Here is a 23,997-nt window from a genome sequence, read left to right on the forward strand (position 1 = left end):
ATGAACTAGGACACTAGGCAATGCCAGTGTTTATAAGTAGTCTTGAATGAATAATTTAACTAAATGACTGAATGACTTACATGTTTACAAAATGAAACAATATCTTTTGATTTAATTTCTCACATCTTGTCAAGATAAACACTAAAGAGAAGATGCATAAAATGATTGACAACAAAATATGTAAAATAAAATAGTGTTCATTTATTTAATTTACAGGTCAAGTATGCAGAAACCCACGTGCAGAGCATCAGTAGCAGCAGCATGGAGACGAGTGTAGATGTGATCCACACTGAAACTCGAGAAAAGAGGTTAAACATATTGTTACTTACACCAACTTATGACAGTAAAATATATAAATTATCTTTGACATGATTCATCTCCATAATATGAGTCCCCCCCAGTTCAGTTTCAATACAAAGTAGATTTAGGTATTTGTGTAGAACATTTAGCAAAGTCTTAACAGTTATTTAAATACAGTTTAAATAAAGTTTCACTACCTAGATGAAGGTTTGCCATCCCTCCGAATTCACCCTCCATCTTCTTTGACCTGATTGGAGTGGAAAACAACAAATCACACATTTACATAATTAACGTTAAATGTGTATGCGTTATCAGTCGCATTTCAACTTATTTTAATAATAACAGAAGTCACAGTTTTACACACACACACACACACACGCACACACCTGTGTTTGCAGCTTTCCTGCGTGTGCGTTTGACTGGCTTGATGGGTGAAAGGTCCAGAGAGGCGTTCAAAGGGTGTTGGATAACAAAAGTACTACTACTATCATCATTTGCTGGGTAGCGACACTGAACTGTCAGCCTAAAACAGACAAGATTTATATCAATGCTATTATCCGGTTCAAAGACAGATTGAGTTCAATATGTACGTTTCTCACCTGTATGGAGAATCTCTGTGGATGAGAGGATCATCCAAAGGCAGAAAATCTTGATTGTAACTGATCTGGTTTTCATAAACAAGGAAATTTTCCTCAGTCTGAGGAAATATGAGGAGTTCAGAAAAGAGGCCAGAATGCATATTTTCTGTGTGAATTTGAAATAAATAAAGTATCTTACAGTTACAGTTGTCCCACAGGAGTCCAGGCTGAAGCTGAACAGGGCTCTGGCACTGTCTGTCTCCATGGGAACACAGCTGGGGTCCAATAGCGTGGTTCGGTTGGGGTGGGTGGGGGGTGGTGTGGGTGGTGTCGACTACTGCTACCATCCTCCCTTCTGGCAAACATACTGTCAGAGAAACACTGAGAGTGTCAAGGTTATCATAAACTAAAACAAAAATTTTACTTTTTATGCTCCAGTTTGAGCTTGTTGTATGTAACCTAGTAGTTCTCCAACAGGAAAGGTGCATTTATGGACAAGACTGTCCTCCACTTTCAGAGACTCTGCACCCATAACAGACACTTCCACTCCGGAGACAAGACCCCGCAAAGTCAGCTCCTGCGTGGGAAAAAAAGTTGGCAGAAGGGAGCAAACTAGCATTATCACACAGCGATATGATGGAGTGACACTATCACTAGATCTTTTGATTGATGATAAGAAACAGGGGTTTGTTTTATCAAAGTGTCCATGACGTGTTAAAATTCTCTCTTTGCATTAAGACAGTTTTAAGAAACCAAGCCTGAGCAGTGTTTCTACTCCTTAATTTACTTTGAGAGTTAATTTACCAAATTGCACTCACAGATGGTTCAGTATGATGGAAATTAGGCAAAAGTTGAGTAAATGGAAAACCATATTAAGTTAAGTATCTGCTAACAGTCTTTCTGTGACAGTGAAAAATCACAGAACAAAAATGTTACATCACATCAGGTAAAGAAACTATGGTTGATCACCCCATAGTTCATCACAGGGCTGTAGGAGGGGATCTCCACAGTCAAGTAGTCCTCCTCCGCCTCCACCACGAACCCACCCATCTCCAGCAGGTCCGAGTCCAGCTTGTGGGCTCCGATGAAGAGCTCCCACTGGAGTTCGGCCTGGGCCCCGTGGTGCAGCAGCACCACCAGGCTGCTCTCTGTGCACTTCCCCTCCAGCTTGGGGGAACCTGGAGCTGCACCGGGATAGATAGGGAGTCATCAGGGGCACGTCTGTGACGCTGATATTCAGGTTTTAAGAGAAGAGTTTCACATTTGGGTGAGTTTGCATTGATTCTTAACAGCTATTAATGTATACTGCGTATTCTGCGTCACACAGCTGCACGTTGTAACCACAATAATGTTGGTCACTTAGTAGCTCGGCCATTCATACCAATTATCCAAAAAAGTCATTATATTACCATTTTCTAAAGCATACTGTTTGTTATTAGATAAATTTCCCTCTCTTCCAAGTGTGAAAAAAACTTGGCAGCACTAGCTGACTTATTGGAAGAGTCTTGTTCATTTAAACAACGTGTTTAGGCACAAGGCCCTCATCGGTGCATTTTACAACCTATATATATTCTACAAGGAGGCTGAATCTTTTTCAGTTGTCTAATGAGACGTAGACACATATAGAAGATGGCCAGCCCAGACGCTGCACCTCTAACACATCAACAGCAAAAATCATCACACAGTCAAAAGGACAAAATCAAAAACCTGGGTGAAAATTAAAAACTGCTGATACAGTTTAAAAGAAAAATAACTAGAACACTCTGTCATGCTAAAAAACTTTATTCATTTCCCTCAGTAAACCAGACTTTAAACATGCTTGGGAAATCAGTCTGAACATTTATTCTTACACGAATACACGTCATGCCATCACTTGAACACACCAACCAGGAAGACTTTTCAAAACAAACTTTAAAATATTTTCAGCTGCAGTATCAAGTAATAGCAACAAGAATCTCTGAAATGTATGATTTTCATATCATAATTGAAAAGAAAAAAATACAGACACCATCAGCTGCCTGAAAGGTATGAAATCAATCCAAAAACATACATAGTATTATTATACCGTTCATAATTATCAATCTATCAACCTCTAAATCCACTTTGGTACTTACACATATTTTAGCTTTTATACTTATATCCACTTTGTACTTAATTTATCTTACCTGTAATATAGTGTATTATATTTTGATTTGCTAGAACTTCTCTTCCTGTGTGCACTGACGTGATAGTGAGCAGCTGTAACAAAAGAGTTTCCCCTCGGGGATCAATAAAGTATTTCTGATTCTGATTCTGATTAGAAAATGTTAGGCAGTAATATAAACAATACATTTTCTAGATATGGGCGTAAAACATGCAAACCATCACTATATTTATTTAAACTGCACCAACTGGTCTAAATCAATGGTGATAAGAAACTCAAAATACTCACGTGCGTATTCAACACTATGCTCTACAGTTGCTTGATGGTAAAACACCGCTCCATTGGGTAAGATGTTAAGAATAAAGGTGAAAGAGAGGCTGTACGTCTTATTGCCACCACCTATATACTGGGATTAGACAGCAGGTTGTTTCAGATGTCTCTGAATTTCTACACATAATAAAACTGCTCAATCAATCTCACCTCTGGGATTATTTTTGGGTGCGACAACGGGAAACAAAGATGGTAGGAGTGGCTCCCATTGGAGTGGGAGAGCCTGGACACACTGAGGTCTGTGTCACTCGGTGTTCGGTGGCTCTGAGTCCAGGTTAAAAGGTCGCCACCACCATCGACTGTCACCTTCTGGAGGGAAACATCAGGTGCAAAGACGCCTAAAGTGACGTTAAACAATCCCTCAGATGGGACTGTGTCTGCGGAGAGAGAGATCAGTGATGGCAGTATATTCAACGCACTGGAAACCTAAAGGCTCCAGTTCAACATCTTTTTGTGTGTAACTTTGAAAGTATTCTACATCAATATCAAAAAGAGCATTTGTCAGACATTGATATATGTTATGCAACACCAAAGTCACATTTGAAATAATGACATTTTCTGTCCAGTGCAATGAAATGTGTTCCACTAGTATGCTTTACATCAGACAGAACTCTTTTCAAAAAGTATAAAATAAACTTTCAGTAACTAAATTTTGTATTTTTTTAATGACATTTTGCTTGAAAGCAGAATCTTGTAACATGATACACAATATGTTCACATTATTATGGTACCACAACAGAAGGGGAAAGTGCAGCTTTAAGTCAATATTTATGCACATCCTACCTTCTGTTAAACGATACCAAGCCCTACTGCACAATCTTTTGTTCTTTTTATCTATTAAACATGTATAAAGAAATAAATTAACATGGCATAAGAAAGCCTTACGTTTGGTGATGACTGGGATTTGTGGGATGAGAGGCGTCTTAAGGAGCCTGAAGGAGCGATGCTGTGTGAGAGGCCAGCGCTCGTCCTCCCACTGACTCATGAAGAACAGATCCACTGACATGGACTGGCTGTACTGTCCCCTCACAACACCACTCTGGAAGAATCACAGCCGACCCACATCAGTCACGCAGAAAATGTATTTTTAATAACAGTTTTTTTTGCAGCTGTACTATTGATTTCTATTTCTTTCTTTCTATATTTTAAATTGTATTATACGTAAGTAGAGTGGTTGCAACAAATGTACGCATGTCATTCATCCATAAACAAGTTCCTGTCTGGGTCCAAGGTGCATAAAAAAGAATAATACAGACAAAACATTCAAATAACAGTTAAACAGTTAAAATCCATTCGGAGTAAATTCATGTATCCTATAGCAGTGCATCCCAACCTTTTTGGCTTGTGACCCCTTAAAAAGAAGCATTGTCTACTTGGGACCCCACAACACGGGTTTAGGCCGTACTGTGGACTTGAGTTTTGAGCGGTTCGACCAGGCATTAACTTTTTCTTGTCAGGCTGTTTCATTTTAAGTATTTGTTGAGGTCTGAAGAGGTAAAAATATCGAATATTTCACTTTGTATACCTTAATGTGTCCACCATGTGCTCCTAAAGGAATCCTGACCTCCACTCTCCCCTCCTGCAGGCCGATCTTGAATCCCCTCTCTTTATTTTCAGACTCACTCAGAGCCCGGCCGTTCACTCCGATCCTCATGCCTCGGTCCCTGAACTGACCGTGGACTAACGGAGACAGAATATAAGGGACAGTCCACAGCAGGTCAGACCCTTGTGCTGTTGCCTCATCTGGGGGTGAGAAAGGGGAGAGCAACGAGATACTTCACTCCGGTATTTCACAGTTGCAAAATAATGTAATACTGATAAACCGTACTAACTCAGAGCACAGGCAACAGTGGTGTCAACAGCCAGGAAGTTGCTCTGGAGCCGGTACAGGATGGTTGCTCTGACAATCTCTAAATCCACTCCGCTCTCCTGGGAAAAACAGAAACACCCACACACAGATCCACTAAATAATTGACTGACGCAGGCCTAATCCCCAGTTAACAATATCGTCTCTGTGTACCTTGACAAAGTATGAGAGAGGGGAGGAGTAGGGACAGCGGAGGGTGAGGCGTGAGCCACGCAGTGAGATGTGGTAGCCCAGAGCAGCAGCCTCCATCAGGGTCAAGACCCTCGCTTCCTCTGTGGGGTGGTCGTCTCTGTGGAACTTCACAGCCATGTCTGCCTCATCAGCTCCCTGCTCAGTGACAAATAGGTGTCTACTCAACGCTTCTTATCTCAAGAATACTGTATTATGATTATGACAATACATGCAAAGTCATTAAGACAAACAAATTTCTGGGCATTACTAACCTTCTTCTCATTTTTGGACGTAATGGGGAGGATAGGCTGCAGGATGGACACCTAGAGAGGAAGAGACAAGGTTTGATATACCTTCACAAAATTGCCCAAATCTTCTATCAGCCCCAGCACGTGTTCGGGTACAGTTCACCTTCAAATTAAGGTAAAATTTCTCCAGTGCACCAAATGTTTTCGGCTTCATTAGGATGGTGTTTGACTTACAGATCACCATAGATACAAAAGTATACAAAACAACATTACAATCATTTTTTAAAAATATTGTTTACCGAATACAATGTTGCATCAATGGGTAGAAAGGATGAATCTCCATCTGTTCAATACAAAGCAGTTCTTTCAGCCTCATCTTTCATCTCTTTTTTTTTTTTTTTTTTTTACACAGTATGTACTCACATCGCTTCCATCTCTTAATCTTTATGGATACGTCCTAACTAATCTTAACACATCCATCCTTTAAATACATTTCTTATTCAGATCGAGAGAAAATATAATCCACTGGCTTTAATTGTGATGGACTTGCACTGAAGCTTACACTGGTGTGCGTTCTCAAGGGGAAAAAAAGGGAAAAGTTAATATAGTTGATGCAATTATGGAGGTAAGTAACTCACCTCCATATAGTTTTCCTCACAGACGATCTCTCTGGTGCTCCACTGCCCCCGGGGTGAGCAGTGGAGCTGGAAGGGATAAGCCGCCACCTTCCCATCCCCCTGCAGGTTAACAAACCAAAGACGCAGGTGATAGTCTGCACCTCTCTGCAGGGGAGAGAGACAGTAGTGATGTGTTGTTAAGAATGCAATCCTGCAACATACCAAAGCATCAAAATTGTAGACAAAAATCTACCTTGCTGTGGACGTGACAGGCCAGGAAGGAGGCACGAAACACCAGGTCTCCGACATCATTGATTAGGGTAGCGTAACCACAAAGTGTGGCCTCCTGATCAGACAAGAGGTGGACTCCATACTGGTCTGGTGGTTTACAGCAAAAGTTCATCAAAAGGTACATCTTGGATACCATTTCCATCTACTAAGAACTTCTCTGGTGCACATTTTCTCAAGGAAGATAAAGAAACATACCTTCAAAGTCAAAACGGATCATCAGGCCAAGGAAGCTGGACTTGACAGAAAGCCAAAAGTGACGCTCAAGGCATTTGATCTGAAATGTTCCTGGAAATATTAAGAATGGCGTCAATTCACAACCAATTACAAAACAAATGTATTATGTAAAAGGTTCATTGAATTTGAAAACGCATTAAACTGAGATGAGATAATTCAGATGTTAGAGCGTACCCTGAGCCTTCGTCATTACAATGAAAAATACATGCAGTAGGACTGGGCAAACATTTATCATAATTATATGAAAATTATTTGCAAATTCTAATAAAAAACTAACTAAATTAGTTAATATTTTTCTCTTTTACATCTGTGAATACACTGGTTGGATGTTAATGCATAGCAGTGGGACACAATCCATTGCTTTGAACATAAATTTGATTACTTTATGTGTGATTTTGAGTAAATTTGCCATATTGTATAGCTGTATTTGATATTCTAAAAATATTATTAGTAATATTGTCTTAATTTCAGCCATATCACCATACCCTATACATGTATATTATGGTAAAAAGAACATTTTGTGAGGAACTTCTGTTCTTATTTGATAATGTAATGTTAATAAAATAACAGTAGCAAACAGCATTGCTGTATCTCATTCCACCTTGTCAAACTGTATTCATACTGTATTGTGTTTCCTCTGTGAGAGGATATTTAATAGTCCTGAAATATAAAACTCTGAACATGGAAAGGTGACACATTATATTTAAAGGATTAGCATGGCTGAAGTAATCTCCACTCCTTGCCTGGAGCCCCCTGAGTCCACTGGTCCTCACTCATTCCTGGGTAATGTTATGAAACAGGTGTTTTAGCTTTATGGTACCATTAAACTGGTCTTACCTGTCGGCACTGGACTGGTAACACAGAGAGGGAACCCGAAGAGCAACAGCACACTGAAAGGAACACACATCATAAGTCTTTGCATGAGGCAACACTTAAACCACGCTTTTACCTTTCACTCTGAAACTCACCCACACAAAATATGGACAAATATTTTCATTTTTTCGAGAGCTAAATGTAGACTCAGTTGATGTATCTCGATTTGAAAGCTGTCAGTCGTGTTTACCTCCGGAAAAGTCGCCATTTTGACTGACTCACCTGTTAATTGAGAAGCTAATTAGCACAGACTTCTTTAAAGGATAACTTCTACGTTTTCTTGGCCTTCATCTTTATAAACACAGGTAGCTAGATAGCACAGATAGCTTATAAGTCACTTCAAAGTAAATTAGCAAAATCTCATACGGATGTCTCATGAGGCCTTTATGTAAACTGTTGCGTTTGAGGCTTTGAATAAAAATGCGATCTTACAGTGACACCCAGTGGACAGAGCGTGTTTTGTCACTGATGTAAATACACTGTGAACAGTACATCATGCATACAGTAGGCAGAGGAGGAGGGGTTGGTCAGATATTCTTGAGTTTACAGTCAGTGGTGGAATGTAACTAAGTACATTTACTCCAGTACAACTTGATGTACTTGTACTTTACTTGAGTATTTCCATTTTGTACTTTCTACTTCTACTTTACTACATGTTGGAGGGAAATACTGTATTTGTATATTTACTGTACTACATACTTATTTGATCACTTTAGTTACTAGTTACTTTGCAGATTATTACAATACAAAATATTATCAACAAATAAAATATGATATATTACAGATTAAGCTACCCAGCAGTATATAAAGTAATTAAAATGGGCTCCACCTTTACTAGCTGCAACATTAAAGTGATGAACACAGTATCAATAATTATAAAATATAAGAATATAATATACATTATTCTGAAATTGGCCATTCTGCATAATGAGACCTTTTACTTAAAGTATATTTGGATGCTAATAGTTTTGTACTTTTACTTAAGTAAGATTTTAAATGCATGACTTTTATTTATAACAGTATTTTTTACACTGTAGTATTGCTTCTTTTATTTAAGTAAAAGATCTGAATACTGCAGACAGTGTGACTATTTCCAGGAACTAGAATTTATTTTTTGGTTGATTTTTAATGGTCAGGTGAATGTGTTGTTGGTTTGGAGTGGTTAAAAATACAAGACTTACAGGGTTTGGTTTTGTTGTTGCTTCTTAACAGCCCAACCATTTCTCTATTTTTACCATACAAAATATATACACACACACACATATATATATATACATTTAGAATAAAAAGAATCTGAAAATATTTTTTAAAATAAATTGAATTAAAAGGCTTTACGCAGGGGGGTACTAAACATACTGTACCTACATCAGTGTTTCCTTTTTCTCTTTTGAGGTCAACAGTGTACATTAAAATCTTAACTTTAACTTTAACATAAAAACAAACTTCTCCAGCATCTGTGGCTGATTCTCCACTAACGGATCAATGCATTTACTGCTTCCAGATCATTCATCCAATCTTATTGTGTGTGCCTCATTTATACATACTGTATATATTCTGTACATATACAGTGTATTCCTCTCTAACTTCCTTAACTCCCTTCAAAAAATGATTGATCCAGCAGACCAGATAAACATGTGTTCTGTATGTCGATACATCAGCGCAGCTCAGTTTTTCAATCTCACAAACACCCAAACAAACTGGCTGCACAACAGTCCATGAGGACCTCTTTTTTTCCTAATAGATTTTTATTGAGCAGCTTTCTTCACATGCGGATAACATTGACTCAGTTGTTGCAGTTTAACCGTTATTAAGCCAAGGGGTGTGAATACAATGCATCCATTATCATTTTATGAGTAAGTGAAAATCATATGACCATTGCTGAACACAAGACAAACAGAAAAAAAAGGCAACGAAGAGCCAAGATAATCTCACTTTGTCACCTAATTCGACCCAAACTCTCTGTCGATCTTTCAGTATTTGTATGAAACTGTGAAGTGTATTGCAAACATGTTGAATGTAAAATGTATTCTGATTTTGGTAACCCTTTACAATACTGCACGGTACTTAATTAGGGGTTGACAAATTCTATCAAATTGAGAGAGCTTGTCTTCTAGAACAAAGTGCAGTGTCGGTTAATATGACTTGGCAGAGAAATGTGTGCCTTTAGTCTGTTCAGATGGGAATACAAATGTTTTACTCACCAGCTTGAAATATAGAATGAAATACTGAAATTAACAACAGCATAAAGAATCCTATGCAAATCAGCAAGGGGACTTAATTAATTAATTAACTGTGGGTGAAGATGTTTAATTAACTCTGAAGTGCTGACACTATTTGATATTATGCAGCAGCAGGTGTGGAAGCAGTGGAGGTGTGAGTTGTGTGATCATTACACTGTTGGACCCCTCTCCTTTGTCCAGGGCAACACAGCTGGACGCCTGCGGCCACGACATCCTCGCTACTCGGAAAATGTTACTTAAAGTCAAGTCATGTTGTGATTATACACTGAGGCCGACTTATTGGTGAGAGTCCTGTGGTGGAATAAAGGTCAGTGGTTCTCAAACTGAGGACGCAGGACTGGAGAGACATCACTTGGGGCAATTCATCAGACTTCGAGCAGCTCCGTGTGGAGCCACAAACGGCTTCATACAACTATTTCCACATGTGCAGTAGTACTCCCCAAGACCTGTAAACAGCCTTTGGTGGGTAAAATCCCATCCCATGAAGTTTCGCGACCCCTCCAATTGATCTTGTGACCTCCTGGGTGAGCCTGAACCTCAGTTTGATAACCACTGAACTAAGTTAACTGGGTGGCTTGGTGGAGCCTGTGACCTTTCCGCTCTTTTGACATCACGTTTTGAAGTCGTCATTCTATAAATATTTGCCAAATATCCTTTTCAGACAAGATTAAAGGTGATAATACTTGGAAAACCTTCGCTTCTTCACCAAACACTGCAACTATGTCCTCATTTATGCCTGGACAAAACACCTACATCAAGCGGTTTGTTTGCAGTCTGACATTTGGATGTTCTCCGTATCCATTTACCACTGACTCAAAGTGACAGCATATAGTGTGGTGGCGTGTCGGACTGGTTAGCAGTGTCCAAGCCGCCTCATTAACATTTGAGTCACTTTGTGTCAGTAACAACACTGCGCAGCATGAAGGCCTCATGTTGAGTTCAGGACACCTACAGTACAAAGCTGGTGTAGCGAATCATAACTGACAGAAGTAAAGTCACGTTACCATTAACTTTGACTTTACTGTTGTGTTTTGCACCTAATGTTTCACATTTAAAGTTATGAGTACTAATCAACCCAAAAGTCCAATTTTGGAGGTTATGCTGGACCTGTTATAGGAGCAGTTTTGTCCATGTCGTCATGGTGATGATGACCTTATTCTGTCCAGTGACACTTGTGTTCACAACCTCCACAAAACACCTCCTCGTTCCCTCGCCGCCATTCTTCCCCACCAATCACATCCCTTTGTTGGCTTGAGGATGAGGAGGATTTGAAGATGAAGAGGCCTATTTATCAGCTCAACACGTCCTACTCAAACAGTGACAACATTCAGCTCCTCCGCCATCCCACTTTCTGATTGGTTTGTTATATTTTGGACTTTGGCAGCATTGCACATCATCGGTGTTGACAAAGACAATATAAGAGTTGGATTCCTCTGTTTGCAGTTTGAGGTGGAGATGCTTCGCTCTCAGGTGCAGGTACTTCTTGTGGCTTTGTTTTCCTCTGTGCTGCTGGTGCAGGTCAACGGTGCTCCACGCAGAGACATGCTGACAGAAACACTGAGAGCAGACCTCGCAGACAACAAGGTGAGTGACTTATATATTTAATATCGCAAAGATCTAAATGGCTTAAATTAAGGAAGTGTGATGTGGTGTTTAAACAGCTGGCTTCTTTCATGGGGAACAACTTTAAATTTGCAAGTGGTGTCTGAAGGGCTTTTTTAGTTGCCATTCCTTTCCTTTTCTGTCCTCCTTTAGGATCTCGCTCACTTGCTCTTGCTGAAGTTTGTGTCCGCACTTATGGCGACGAGAGGAGATGAGATGCTCCCCGAGTTAGACGATGAGGAGGTGGGAGTCAGGGAGGTGATGCGCCGACATCTTCCCCTCTCCCAAAGGGAGCGCAAGGCAGGCTGCCGTAACTTCTTCTGGAAGACGTTCACCTCGTGTTAACACAAGACAAGAACTGTTCAAGCTGGAGTATTTTTGTTTAAGGATGAATTTATCCATGTTTGCTCACTTTGTTGTAACTTCATCATTTACTGCAAGATGCCAAATATACATGTCTTTTGGCAGTTGTAAACAGTAATAAGGTTGTGTGTTTTGAGATTGGCAGGGATGCACATAGTGTGTAAAATAAAATTTAAAAGGGTATGTTTGTCAAGCGATATCCTGATTTCTCTTGTTTGTCTTCAAGGGGTATTCCAGTGATTTTAGTACTGCACTTCCATAAAGTTTGGAGACTTACAAGAGATACATTTAAACAAGAAATGTCTAAATTGAATAGCAGGGTCTGCATGATCCTACATTTCCCATAATGCAACTCAATAATTGCATATTTTGTCAGAACCTTCCTGCCAGGTGAATGTCTTTCAGACTCCACACCCCAAGCTTTGCCGCAGGCATTTTGCTCAAAATTAGTCACTCCCAAGCCCAAGCCAGAATAACCCTGATGATATCACTATGACATCATCAGGGTTGTTGTTTGTTTTTTCCCCAGAGTTTAGAAAGCCACAGAAGACATTCAGGCTAAAGATTATTCTCTCTGACTAGTAATGTGTCCATTTTACGTTTTGAACATGCGATGTTTGTATAAAAAGTGACAAACACACCTATGGACTTGTTGACATTTTAATAATCAATTATGTTACTACAACCTGTATTAGGATGTGTTCACATGCTCTCCCATGAATGTAACTAACTGCCTTCTTCTCAGTGTGAATTCATCAGTGCTGCAGTACCAGCTTTGCTCTACAAGCTCCAACACACAGCACTGCAAACTGAACACACATAAAGGAGGATAAGTGGATGAGTGTGTAACGGAAACAAAATGATGCGATTCAAGCAGTATGACACAAGAGTTCGCATGGGTCAAGATTTTTAAATTGACACATCTGAGCATGAATGAAATGATGACCGTGATGATAAAAAGCAGATGAATACAGTATATACATAATGAGATAAATTAATAAGAGATGAAAATGCAACTCTGAACCGTTTTAGCATGATCAAGTTCTGTCACACACAAAAAAAGCATAATTCACAGAAGAAAAAAAAACAGGTTAAAAAAATCATTATGAAACTGTATGACATCCTTGAGGTAAGGCTTTCAAATTTCTAGCCCTTTAGGTTACACAAATACAAAATCAGGACGGAGAGACAGAGGTCAGACACAATCATAACAAATAATGTAGCTCCAAAGTCTCAGAGAATGACAACTTGGCCCATGCGAGTGCAAGGATGAACAAAAATCAAATTAGCAAGTAAAGGGTTGTATTTCAAAATCACAATAAAATTTTGGGATAATAATACATCACGTTAAATTCCACTTTTATTTCGTCAAATGTAAAGAATTAACAGTATGTAAAAGTATTTGTAAAGTAAATTAATTTTCCACTATACTTTTAAATTCAATATAATTTTAGTTTCATACTTTTCCCAAATGGCACAACCTCTTCATGAGGCTCAAGCTTCACACAATAGGATGTTTTCAAGCCACATAAGTGACCAACACCCTGTTTTCCTTAGACAGAAGAAAGCATTTGACTTCATTGCACCATCATCTTCAATGTAACAGTCAAGTATCAACCAACAAACAAATGTTAAACACACCAAAGCAAGATTGTGTTTTTCGTAGACATTCAAAAATGTTTTTCTGGATGATTAAAAAAAAAAAGAAAAAAAGGCAAAAATCCTGTTATGAGCTTCAATTTAATAACTAAACAACATGATATTGTAATGTTTGAGAGTAGAGATGAATGAGAAATTCGTTCTAGCAAATGCTGTACTTTAATAAAAGCTAAAGAAAAAAAAAAGTCTGGGTTGTAAAGTTAACTACACATTTCTTTCGTCTACATTTCTCGTGCTATGAGGCTACTTCTCTGCAAAGATCCACTGCACTACAAGGCTACATGCTTTCCAAAACAGTTGGAAACCGTTTCATTGTCAAACTAAACCAGCCTGTTATGTACAGTCACAGTTGTTGCATTATGTGCTTTTAATATGCTTGTTTTGAGGCAGTTCTGCACTTTTTGTTTTTGTCTTTTACAAATGTACAGGTCCCGTTGTTTAGACAGATTTAGAGAACCCGTCATCCTAATTATCATTTATGCCTCTTCTCTGCAAAAAACCCACTCATTTTCAGGTCTAAATCTATAATAACCTTCCATACTTTCATTGTCTTTGACAGTGATAATATTGTGCAAGCTAATAATTAGCAGTACCGACAAATGTTAAGTGAAGCCCAAGCTGCCTGCAGGTCAGGCCACTGTCATGATAATACTGAACTACATGAGCTGTGTACCAAAAAATGAAGAAAATTTAGTAGGACTTCTGAATAAAAGGAAACTAGTGAGGTGGTTGCTCCACCAGATCTCCATCTCTCATATTTATCAGTAACAGTAACACAGAAAATGTTCAAATGAAATTGCGGCTGGATACCAACAGAGGGTAGCAAAGTTTATGTCAACTCATAATCAGAGCAACCAAGAAAGAAAAAAGAAAAAGTAGCTCATGAGTCTGAACAAAGCAGGGGCATTTCCTGTCAATAATGTTTAATATGTTGACTGTCCGTGGATTCGTGAGAGTGAGAGTGCTGAGGAGGTGGAGTGGACGCAAGAGGTTCGTTAGCAGTCAGTGGAGATTTTGGCTGAGAGGTCCTGGATGCGGCGAGCGCTGCAGCTCTTACATAAGATGTGGCCGTCCAGCGGGTAACAGCCTCGACCCTCCCCTTCAGAGGACAGCAGGAGACCACATTCCTGATGAACACAGACACTTCAGTCAGCTCAGCTTAACACTCTCACATGGACCCATAAATATATGTGAAAACATAACAAATTAGCAAATTTGGGGCACTCTAAACCACTTTAGTTTTTACTATGGAGAATATGGTAACATATGGTCATTTCATCCTATATTTACTAGGCAAGTTTAGGATTTTTGCAGACATGTTGGGTAAATTAGAGTCTGATTAACTTTTCTATGTATATAAATTGTTTAAAAGAGCTACAGAGACCCTATAATTCAGTTGCATAAAGTTCAAAGCATCAATGGTCAATGGTCAACTACAGTAATGAAGACTGACTGATAAAATTGTTCTGTTTTTGGCTCATTAAACGGTGCATTAACTGACTGATCTCCTTATACTTATGTTAAAACTATAATATACAACTTTGTGTTTCACATTTAATGCTTTGTCAGTCCTTTATTCTTCAACCAAAACTAAACGTGTGCATACTCAAATAAAACTCTTAAAGTGGTCATATTATGCTCTTTCCCCTTGCTTTATTGTGTTTATCTCTTTTGTGCATGTAATAGGTTTGCAAAGTGGAAAAAGCCCAAAGTCCACCCCAAAGGAAGTTACCCTCTCGCACAGAAAACACTGCCGTCACTATGCAAGACGGGTCATAATGCACGAATTGAGCAGTTCCCACAAGTACACCTAAATATGAAATTAAAATAATGCCTCCAGGCAGTCAATGGGCATAAAGTTGTTACTGTGAAGTAGAGACAGTGCACAGTTAAAACGTTGCCTATGAAAGATAAATTAGTTACAAATTAATAACGTACCACTCTGGAACGTCTTGCTCCAGTCTAGTCTAAGTTGTGAAGCTGGTTCGGGTTGCTGAAACATGTACAGCTGAACTGAAGTCATAGTAAAGGGCTGAAGCGGCTTTGTTTTGGATCACACTACCTTGCTTGTCAGAACCCGCCCTACTCTGTTTCTGATTGGCTAGTAGTCCCTACCTAGGTACTGCGCATGTGCAACTCCCAGCAAACATCAACAAGAAGTGAGATGCCTCACTCGGTAGCTAAAACGGAGCGCTGAAGGCACAGGTTGAAAAGATGTGCTGCAGCAATGTGCAGTATGAGCAAAAAAATATGGTGTTAACTTAAACTTAACTTTAACTGTCAAACCTTTCAAATAAGGAGTTTTAAATTTTGTGTTACAGTATTTAATCCTGTTTGGTTCAATTGCAAAAAAAAGCAGACTCACCTCACAGATGTAACAGTTAACATGGAAACTGCGGTCCAGAGCTACTATCCTGACTGTCTCCTCTTGGCCCTGTTCAGGCATGATGGGCTCACCACAAACTGAACAGCGAGGTGCATACTTCCTGTCAGGGAGAACACGGTTAAAGTTAGTGGACATGCCTGTCACTTCTCTTTATACCTTAGTTCGTAAAGAAAATCAGGAATAACATCATGTAACAATAAGCATGGTGATTGAACGTCTCCATACCTATGAAAGTCATCTATGCAGTGTATCTGAGAGGTTGCATCCACGGTGAAGGGTACCCCGTCCAAGCAGCAGTTACAAACCACACATGTGAAACAGCGAGGATGGTAGGCCCTTCCCATGGCCCGCAGGATCCGGTCCAGGATGGGCTTGGAGCACTTTGAACAGCGCTCTAATGTACTCTGATAAGAAAAGTAGAAAAAAGCGTGAGGATCAGAATAGGAATGACAGAGCAATTAGCAGATACAATTAGACCTTTGTTGTACTGTTGTTCCTTTACTTACAATGTAACAACTCTCACAGTAACTCTTCTTGTCGAGGGCGTAGAAGGGTTGCCCTCGGAGACGGGCGTGGCACGTGATACATGTGAAACACTCCACGTGGAAAACCTGCTCCATGGCGATGCAGCCACTGCCATCACCGACCACGTTGTCGCCACACCGGGCACAGCGACCTGAAAGTGGCAGGTTGACACAGAAAGTCAAAATGGTGTATGCCTGAGTGTGTTTTACTATAAATGCCAGAATGCAGGTTTTGCAGCGTCATAATTTATTAATGTAATGAGTAGCGACTGTACCAAAATAGTCCTCTGAAGGGGGGTGGTTCATATCATATACCAACTTCTTGGTGAGACGATCCAACTCTTCCTCAGGCCTGGCTGTAACTAACCCCTGCTGGAAGAAAAGAGGATACATGAATCATATACAGTATGTACCTGGAAAACCAAAAGACCAGAAATCATCCGTTTCATAACCAACTCTTTTAACTGCAAGCTTAATTTAATATTTATGATATTTAGGGGCTGGGTATCGAACCTCTACTTTTTTGGGACTTATCAAAATGTGTCAGTAGCATTGAGAATCAAAAACTTCAAGTCAAGTACCAAAGTTGACATCCGATGTTTGGTCAGATTCATAATGTTGTTTACTTAATCTTTTATGAGATACGATTTTATTCAACATTTTGGCAATTTTATTTATGTTTTTGTATGGTTGCTTGTTTTTATACATATAATATTTGAAATCTTTGGCTTGTTTTGTAGAAAAGCACGTTTATATTTCTCAAAGTATGGTATAAAAAAACATTATTTGGTACCAAAACACAGGTATCCTACTGGCCCTAGTATCCAGAAATTCCATGAAACCCAGCCATTATGATTTGTGTGTATTTTTATTTTGTAAAATATTTATATCTCGCATGGAATTTCAATCTTGTCATTTGAGTGTGTGTGAGATAAAGTCAACATTCCACAATGTTCCAGTTTACATTTACTATTTAAAACAGGCTCGAGATGTAGATATGTGTCCCCACCTTGCTGGACTGATAAGCAGGACTCTGTGCAGCCCCTGACCCTGTTTGAATATTTTCCATCCCTCTCTTGGACATTGGAACCTGGTTAACTCTTGCTCCAGATCCTGAGCCGCTCCCCTTGTACCCGGCCTCAGAGTGCATCTCCTGAGCTTGTGAGCTGGGATGTGGTGGGTACCAGCCCTGCGGACTTGTCTGAGTCTGGGGAGGGGGGCGTGACACGTGCTGGCGAGGGGTGGGGTGTAGGCCTGTTCAGCCTGTCTCCCTGTCTGAGAGTAGGTGACAGGCTGTGCTGTCTTGACCTGGACACTGAACCTGGGCCCAGTAGGAGTTGAGGCAGTGGTGTAGGAGGCTGGGACGGGCTGAGGGTAGGGCTTAGGGGTTGAAGAGGAGGAGTAGTAGTCCTGCTGGTGGGAAGTGGAGTACTGAGGTGACTGGTGCTCGCTGGGGTAGGGGGGCGCTGGGTGGTATTGGCTCTGGGGATGAGGGGGGTAGCCCATGGATGGCCGACCCTGAGGAGGAGCCGCGCTCTGGTGCGCAGGCTTGTAGTGATCCCCTGAGAGGTATTTGTTGTAAGGCACATTGTCGTACAGCTGTGGGGAGTCCGCAAATTAAGAAAAGTAATGGCAGAATTTGCACAGTGATTATGAAAACAAAAGGAAAATGTTTAGGTCAACTATGTGCATATGCAATTTCTCAAGAAGGTATTTCCATTTAGTTTCAATAAAGTGTATTGTCCTACTTGTGTGCTGGTGTCCTGTGGGTGGCTGTCCAGATCAGCGAGCATACTGGTGAGGGAGTCAATATCAGCATCAATTTTGGAGTGATAGCTTGCTGGCTTTTCAGGACCACGATGCTAACAACAGAACAGCATAATAAACATGTCAGCACATAGGGACTTTGTATTTATTCCTATGTTTGGAAGGTGGCAGCTTAAGAGATCTCATTAATGCCGGAGATCCAAACGTAGGCACGTAAAACAACAGCAAAGCTACGGAAAATGCACCCACCATCAGCTCGTAGCTGTCCATGTGAGGGCTCCAGTTGCGGTCCTCTTTGGGACCGTGGGGAGGGGAGTAATAGTGATCGCTAGACGGATGATGAATGGGCCCACCTTTAGGTTAGAGAACAGATATCAAAAACACATTTTCCAAGACAATCTTGAATCTCTCTCTTTAGACTAAATTCTTTAAAAAAAGATTTTCTCTCTAAGGTCTTTCCTTGATATGATCTAGAGATTGGACATATTGACGGCTTGGAAATATCCTAAAAACACTTTAATATAAATGAGCACTTGTAACAACACAGTTCCTTTAGAAGAAGCTAATCTTCAAATGTGCTCAACTGATGTAGATTAGAGACTTAAGGATGTTATTGTGTATCAGGACTTTGTGTCATACATTCATTGTTACTAAATAGACCAAGGAACCTTTGTGTAAATGTCTGTCCAGTTTGGATAAGGTAGAGTAAATCCTACTAAAAGCTGCACACATTGCATTTTAGAGATGTGGAAACTATGGTGCAGGAGTCACCACAGTTTTGCATTTTTGTATTTATTTGGATCAGATTAGCTTAAGTACATCCAAAGGTACATTTTTCTTTTACATGACCACCATCCCTAACTAGTACGTGACTAGTGGTCTTCTTACCTGTGGGTCCAGTAGCCATGTACCTGTTGGCCATCCCTCCTCCTCCTCCTCCTCCTCCTCCACCGTTCTGGTCACAGGGACCATATTTTGGCCGGAAGTCGGACATCCCCTTCTTGTTTGGGACACGGTAGATTGCTGACCCGACAGAGTGAGACATCTGGGGGACGGCTCGCTCTGGGCTATCCAGAGTCCTCGGTGGAAGCCAGGTGGGACCGGACATGGCAGGCTTCTGAGATCAAACAGAGAAAGGAAAATGTTTCTGTCATGTTGTTCTATTAATAAAGTTTATACTGTAATATGACTGCAGCATGCATATATTTTTTTACAATGGCATCCTGAATGCAAAATAGTGCCACACAATATTGACTTGACTGATATCAGTTCAGTGAGTACGCATGATTATGTTTTCAGCTTTTATCCGTAATTTGCATGAGCACAGCTGTCGGCTGTTGTGTGTATTTATGTCATAGGTAGCCAATGGAAACTATGGGATGCTTCAGACTTTGTTTCCTATGGCAACAGGGACACACAGATTGAACAATAGGCTTCTAGTTGAGGAGCAGGAAGAGAGCGGCCACTCTGAAAGGCTTGGGGATTTCCAGCAGACTCGCACATTGCCCTAAAATGTGTGTGTGTGTTTGTGTACTTCGAGACAAACACTCATGCAAAAGCTCTCCAGTACACAAACATCGCCGTACACAGATACAAAAACAGGTGCAAATTTGTGGTTACCCCTTGCCTGTTACCCGCCACAATGGTTATTGTCTTTGGGTGTTTACACACTGGTATCATTGATTTCCAAATGCAGTGGGGACAAAAACAGGGCAGGAAATGTTGTGTAATGATATGTGTCTGTATACACGTGAACACCTGGCTCATAACAATATATTATGTATTCTCTGTGGGATAAATAACACTGCAGCACACAGCTGAGCCGACAAAGTGCTGACTTGCACCTAAGATACTGATCTTTAAGGAAAAATGTAATTAAAAAACATTGATATATATCACAGATGTATAGAAAGTGTCACAAATTATCTAACAAGGAAAATAAGATAAGCAAAGGGGTTAGGGTTTATGAGTTAGTGCTGATTATTCCATTACACAGAATTGATTAATTTTTGGTAATGGACTCATCATTTTAACCATTTTATAGGCAAAAAAACATGCAAACAAATATTGCTCTTTAGAACTCTACTAATACAAATAACTACACACATTCCCTCTATATATCTTTATAAATTAATACTGCTGGGGGTTAGACTAAGTAAATGAGTAAATGATTAATAAAAAATGTTGAATCATCAGTTCTCAGACTCCATGCACAAAGGAGGCAAGCTTAAGCATGTTATAACCTTTTTGGAAAGCCACTATGTGATCGACACAATGCCTAGCATGAGGACAAGCCAAAGCAAATCAGTATTGTCAGGGTGGAGAAATGAATAGCCCACTCAGAGTGATTGTATGTGGGTCCTGTGGCCATCATAAATCCTTGTTGGTAAGAGGATTATAATGATGGATGTGGATGATGTGGACATACAGAAATACAATGCCTGAACAAGGTATTAAAGCCTTTTGGTTTGTTATTGACTTTTATTGGGGTTGCTGTAGTTACCATTAAAACATGCAGTATCAGCATTTCAACATTACACAGTGACCACGTGGAGGAAGGAGTGACCACTACCTCCACTATCGACCTGATTTAAGCCCCTGTCTGAATCCGGATGAGCACACACTCAAATCCGCGGATGACTGGGCCAGGAAATTAATCTCAACGGTTTTATCACTCTGCGTTTTAAAGACAATTGTTTTTATGTGATTTAAAACAGAAAGCTCGTCCATTTGTCCATTAATAGCCTCGTCTGGACCGCTTGCTGAATGCAAAGGAGGCGTAGCAGCTCATGAAATGTCAAAGTCAAAGTTGATGACAGTCACAAGAGTCAAGCACGCGGGAATAAACAAAGACGTTATCCGGTGTTTTAAAAATCCAAAATAAAATGTCTCCACCTTAAGCGTTTCAGGAACACGGAAAACTGATTAAAATGAAGCAAGTACAGCTGATATAACTATAGCAAACGCAAACTTAATTCACGCCATCCCCATTTACTCACTGTTCTTGTCATTCGGTAGCAATTGGTGTATTTTCACGCTTTTATTTTGAAGGCAAGAGGCTCAGTTAGCTTACCATGTTTGACACAATGCAGCTTAATGTAGCGATATGTGCTAGTTAAACTGAACAAAATAACAGGAAGAAAACAGGACCTAAGTCAACATAGGTAATGAAATAGGATACAAGCTATGCCCGTACACAGTATCTCAAATCATTAGCAACCTATTAGCATGTCCTACCTTTTACAGTAACGTTACCTTTACAGTGACTCTCCTCTTCCCTTCAGTCTCATCTACAAATCAAGAACAATATAAAATTGGTAAAATAAAACAGAGACGGCCAATTAAAGACACATTAGCGACATGTTCTTGTTTTTAACGGTAACGTTAGTTCCGCACGGCAACATTGACGTCTGGTAACGTTACGAATGAATAGAGAGAATAATTAATGTGTAAAACATACCACTTAAGTAACATAACAACCCATAATAAAGGATAATTAGCAACAATTAACTTTAATAACAGGCTTTTTGACTTATTTGCTAGCCTGTTGTGAACTCGAGCAAAGCTCGTGCCTTGCCTCCAGGCTAACTTCCACACAACCAAAGAGGAAACAATGAAATACCCGACACCTACCGCCTGAAACGAGCCACACAAACACAAATCTACGCCTTCATTTAAACGTTAAAAGGTCCGTGAAAGTTATCCCGAAATAACTTTCTTTTAGCTTTCGCGGCGTTAACCTACTTTGTGACGGATCCTGAGGCCTTTAGCAGCAGCAGCAGCTCCTCACTGCATTCCCGATGTGTGACGTAGCTACTGCTCTGTGTGTGTGTGTGTGTGTGTGTGTGTGTGTGTGTGTGTGTGTGTGTGTGTGTGTGGAGAGAGAAAGGTGGGGGGTCTGTCACATACATTTTTGAAAATAAAAATACACAACTCGACCATATTATATATATTAGCCTATTTAGTTTTATAGAAAAGTCCCATACTCATAATAACCATAAATAAAACGCAATTTTCTAAACAAGAAACACAGATTTTTAAGCTGTTTAGTCTGAATTTCATGTTTAGGAAATTTCAACTTCAAACTTTACAAAAAAAGCATCAAGACACAAACATAAAATATGTAAGTGTATGGGTGCGTCAAAGCCTGAGAGTAATAAAAGTCAGATTATGTTCAAATAAGTGCATATAGCAGAGTAGATCCTCTACATACTGTAGGCTTAAAATAAAAACACAAAATGTGATAAATGAAAATAACAAAAATAATAAACTGTCTAAACTCAATATGTCAAGTAAACATACAATGAATATGTTATTTAACAGTCTTTTTTAACATAATAAAATAAAAATATTTTAACATGGTTTCATATGGTCTGTTAAGATTGTTGACATTTGTTTATAACTGCATGTGCTGTCTATATTTTCACATCAAAAGCAGAATGTTTGATCAGGAAGACTGCATTATATTATTAAAATTATATATTATTGTAGAACTTTAATGATCCCAAAGGAAATGTTTGTGCCCAAGGTACACAGTGAAATAAATACATACATCACATACATATAAATATTCTCTATTTACATTAACAGAAAAATCATATATATACATATATACTAAAATAAAATAAAGTAAAATTAGAAAAAAGTAACTGAGGATAATTGAGCTTACCAACTTATGACATGCTTTATATTTTTATTTAGTATTAACTAACTGCTGTCAAAGTTTGATTTTTGTTTATTGTATTAATATTTAAGGTTATTTTATTTTGGATTTGGTTGTAAATTTAACGGTTTCCCATTGAGCACACAGTTTGGTCTTTAATGTGTATGTTTTCTCTACATACCCAGTTGTTTACCACCCTGAAAGCAGCAGTGAATATGGAGGTCAAGCGCTTGATTTATTATTTTGCTGTTCATGAGATTTGGGTCAACTGTCCCTCTCATGTTACATCCACCCCCCCCTCTTCTTCCTCACACTACCTAGCACCATGTTGGAGGCACTGCTTTCCCTAAGGCACTTCTTCAAAGGAAGTGATTCATGACTTTAATATTTATTTTTTATTTCCCAGTCTATCTTTGTCAATAACAACCGAGGCTGCTCCCTGGGATATCCCCGCTTCCTCCTCCTGCTCCTCCTTCCAGTAGCTCTGTGCCGTTTGCCCTTATATGTCCAGAGTGCTCTGCTATCACAGGAAGAGGCAGTTTAAGCAGATCTGCTGTTGTTTGCCGGAGCCATCAACACTTTGGCACCAACTGGGGGATTTGAAGTCAAAGCATGGCCTCAGGCCATACATTATCAGATAAGCAATATAGTTCTGTCCAGGCAACCAGGAAACCACAAAACAAGGGGAATCCCTGCCTTTGTTCTGTTTGATGAGGCGTGACAGTTAAATAGATGTTGAAAATGACTATTTCCTCATGAAGTTTCACAAAAGTGTGTTTGTTCTTCATTTGAGATTTGCAGAAAGTTTGTTGGAGTCTTCGATTTGATGCTCAATAGTACCAGCTCTGCATCTGATCAAGAACGGGGTCGTTGGGTCACTGATGGGCACTGACAGACGGGGTAACATGCAGGAAGTCACTATGAGCGCTGCCAAGCCTTGCCAACGGGATGGACTCAATGGCTTCCGCCCATTGGTGAACCTGTTTAGTAATGTTCTCACTTTTCCTCAACCGCCCCCCCCATCCGTTCTTCTCACAATGCCTGGAAGTAGCCGAGACCTACATCTCCCTCTCTGTTTTCTTAATCGTTGTTTTCCTTTATGGTTTTTCCTTTTTTGTGTGTCTTTTACAAAGCACACAAT

The 23,997-nt window shown here is 39.7% G+C and overlaps 3 protein-coding genes across 3 annotated transcripts; 1 reads left to right on the plus strand and 2 right to left on the minus strand.

The window, feature by feature from the left end:
• Nucleotides 1-181: 181 nt before the first annotated feature.
• LOC122870680 lies at nt 182-7,878 on the minus strand. Its single transcript, XM_044185043.1, has 19 exons — nt 7,748-7,878; nt 7,617-7,669; nt 6,741-6,830; nt 6,508-6,632; nt 6,276-6,419; nt 5,662-5,712; nt 5,372-5,545; nt 5,184-5,280; nt 4,877-5,094; nt 4,237-4,390; nt 3,502-3,728; nt 3,310-3,427; nt 1,848-2,062; nt 1,309-1,455; nt 1,078-1,212; nt 900-997; nt 687-823; nt 498-547; nt 182-289 (listed from the first exon to the last, which is right to left on the minus strand). The coding sequence occupies exons 1-18, from the start codon at nt 7,858-7,860 to the stop codon at nt 498-500; spliced, it is 2,346 nt and encodes a 781-aa protein (XP_044040978.1). The 5' UTR covers nt 7,861-7,878; the 3' UTR covers nt 182-289.
• Nucleotides 7,879-11,210: 3,332 nt separating this feature from the next.
• On the plus strand, nt 11,211-13,701 carry sst5 (somatostatin 5). The gene is made up of 2 exons (XM_044184610.1): nt 11,211-11,476; nt 11,648-13,701. Exons 1-2 carry the CDS (start codon nt 11,348-11,350, stop codon nt 11,837-11,839), a joined length of 321 nt encoding a protein of 106 aa, XP_044040545.1. The 5' UTR covers nt 11,211-11,347; the 3' UTR covers nt 11,840-13,701.
• On the minus strand, nt 12,504-22,064 carry trip6 (thyroid hormone receptor interactor 6). The gene is given in 11 exon segments (XM_044184609.1): nt 12,504-14,643; nt 15,882-16,002; nt 16,128-16,306; nt 16,409-16,578; nt 16,702-16,798; nt 17,436-17,668; nt 17,671-18,025; nt 18,175-18,288; nt 18,443-18,546; nt 19,082-21,483; nt 21,938-22,064. Coding segments are annotated over 10 exon segments (1,725 nt in total). The 5' UTR covers nt 19,302-21,483; nt 21,938-22,064; the 3' UTR covers nt 12,504-14,511.
• Between the last annotated feature and the right edge of the window lie 1,933 nt (nt 22,065-23,997).

The sequence above is a fragment of the Siniperca chuatsi genome, linkage group LG22 (assembly GCF_020085105.1).
Source record: "Siniperca chuatsi isolate FFG_IHB_CAS linkage group LG22, ASM2008510v1, whole genome shotgun sequence".
Taxonomy (NCBI): Eukaryota; Metazoa; Chordata; class Actinopteri; order Centrarchiformes; family Sinipercidae; genus Siniperca; species Siniperca chuatsi.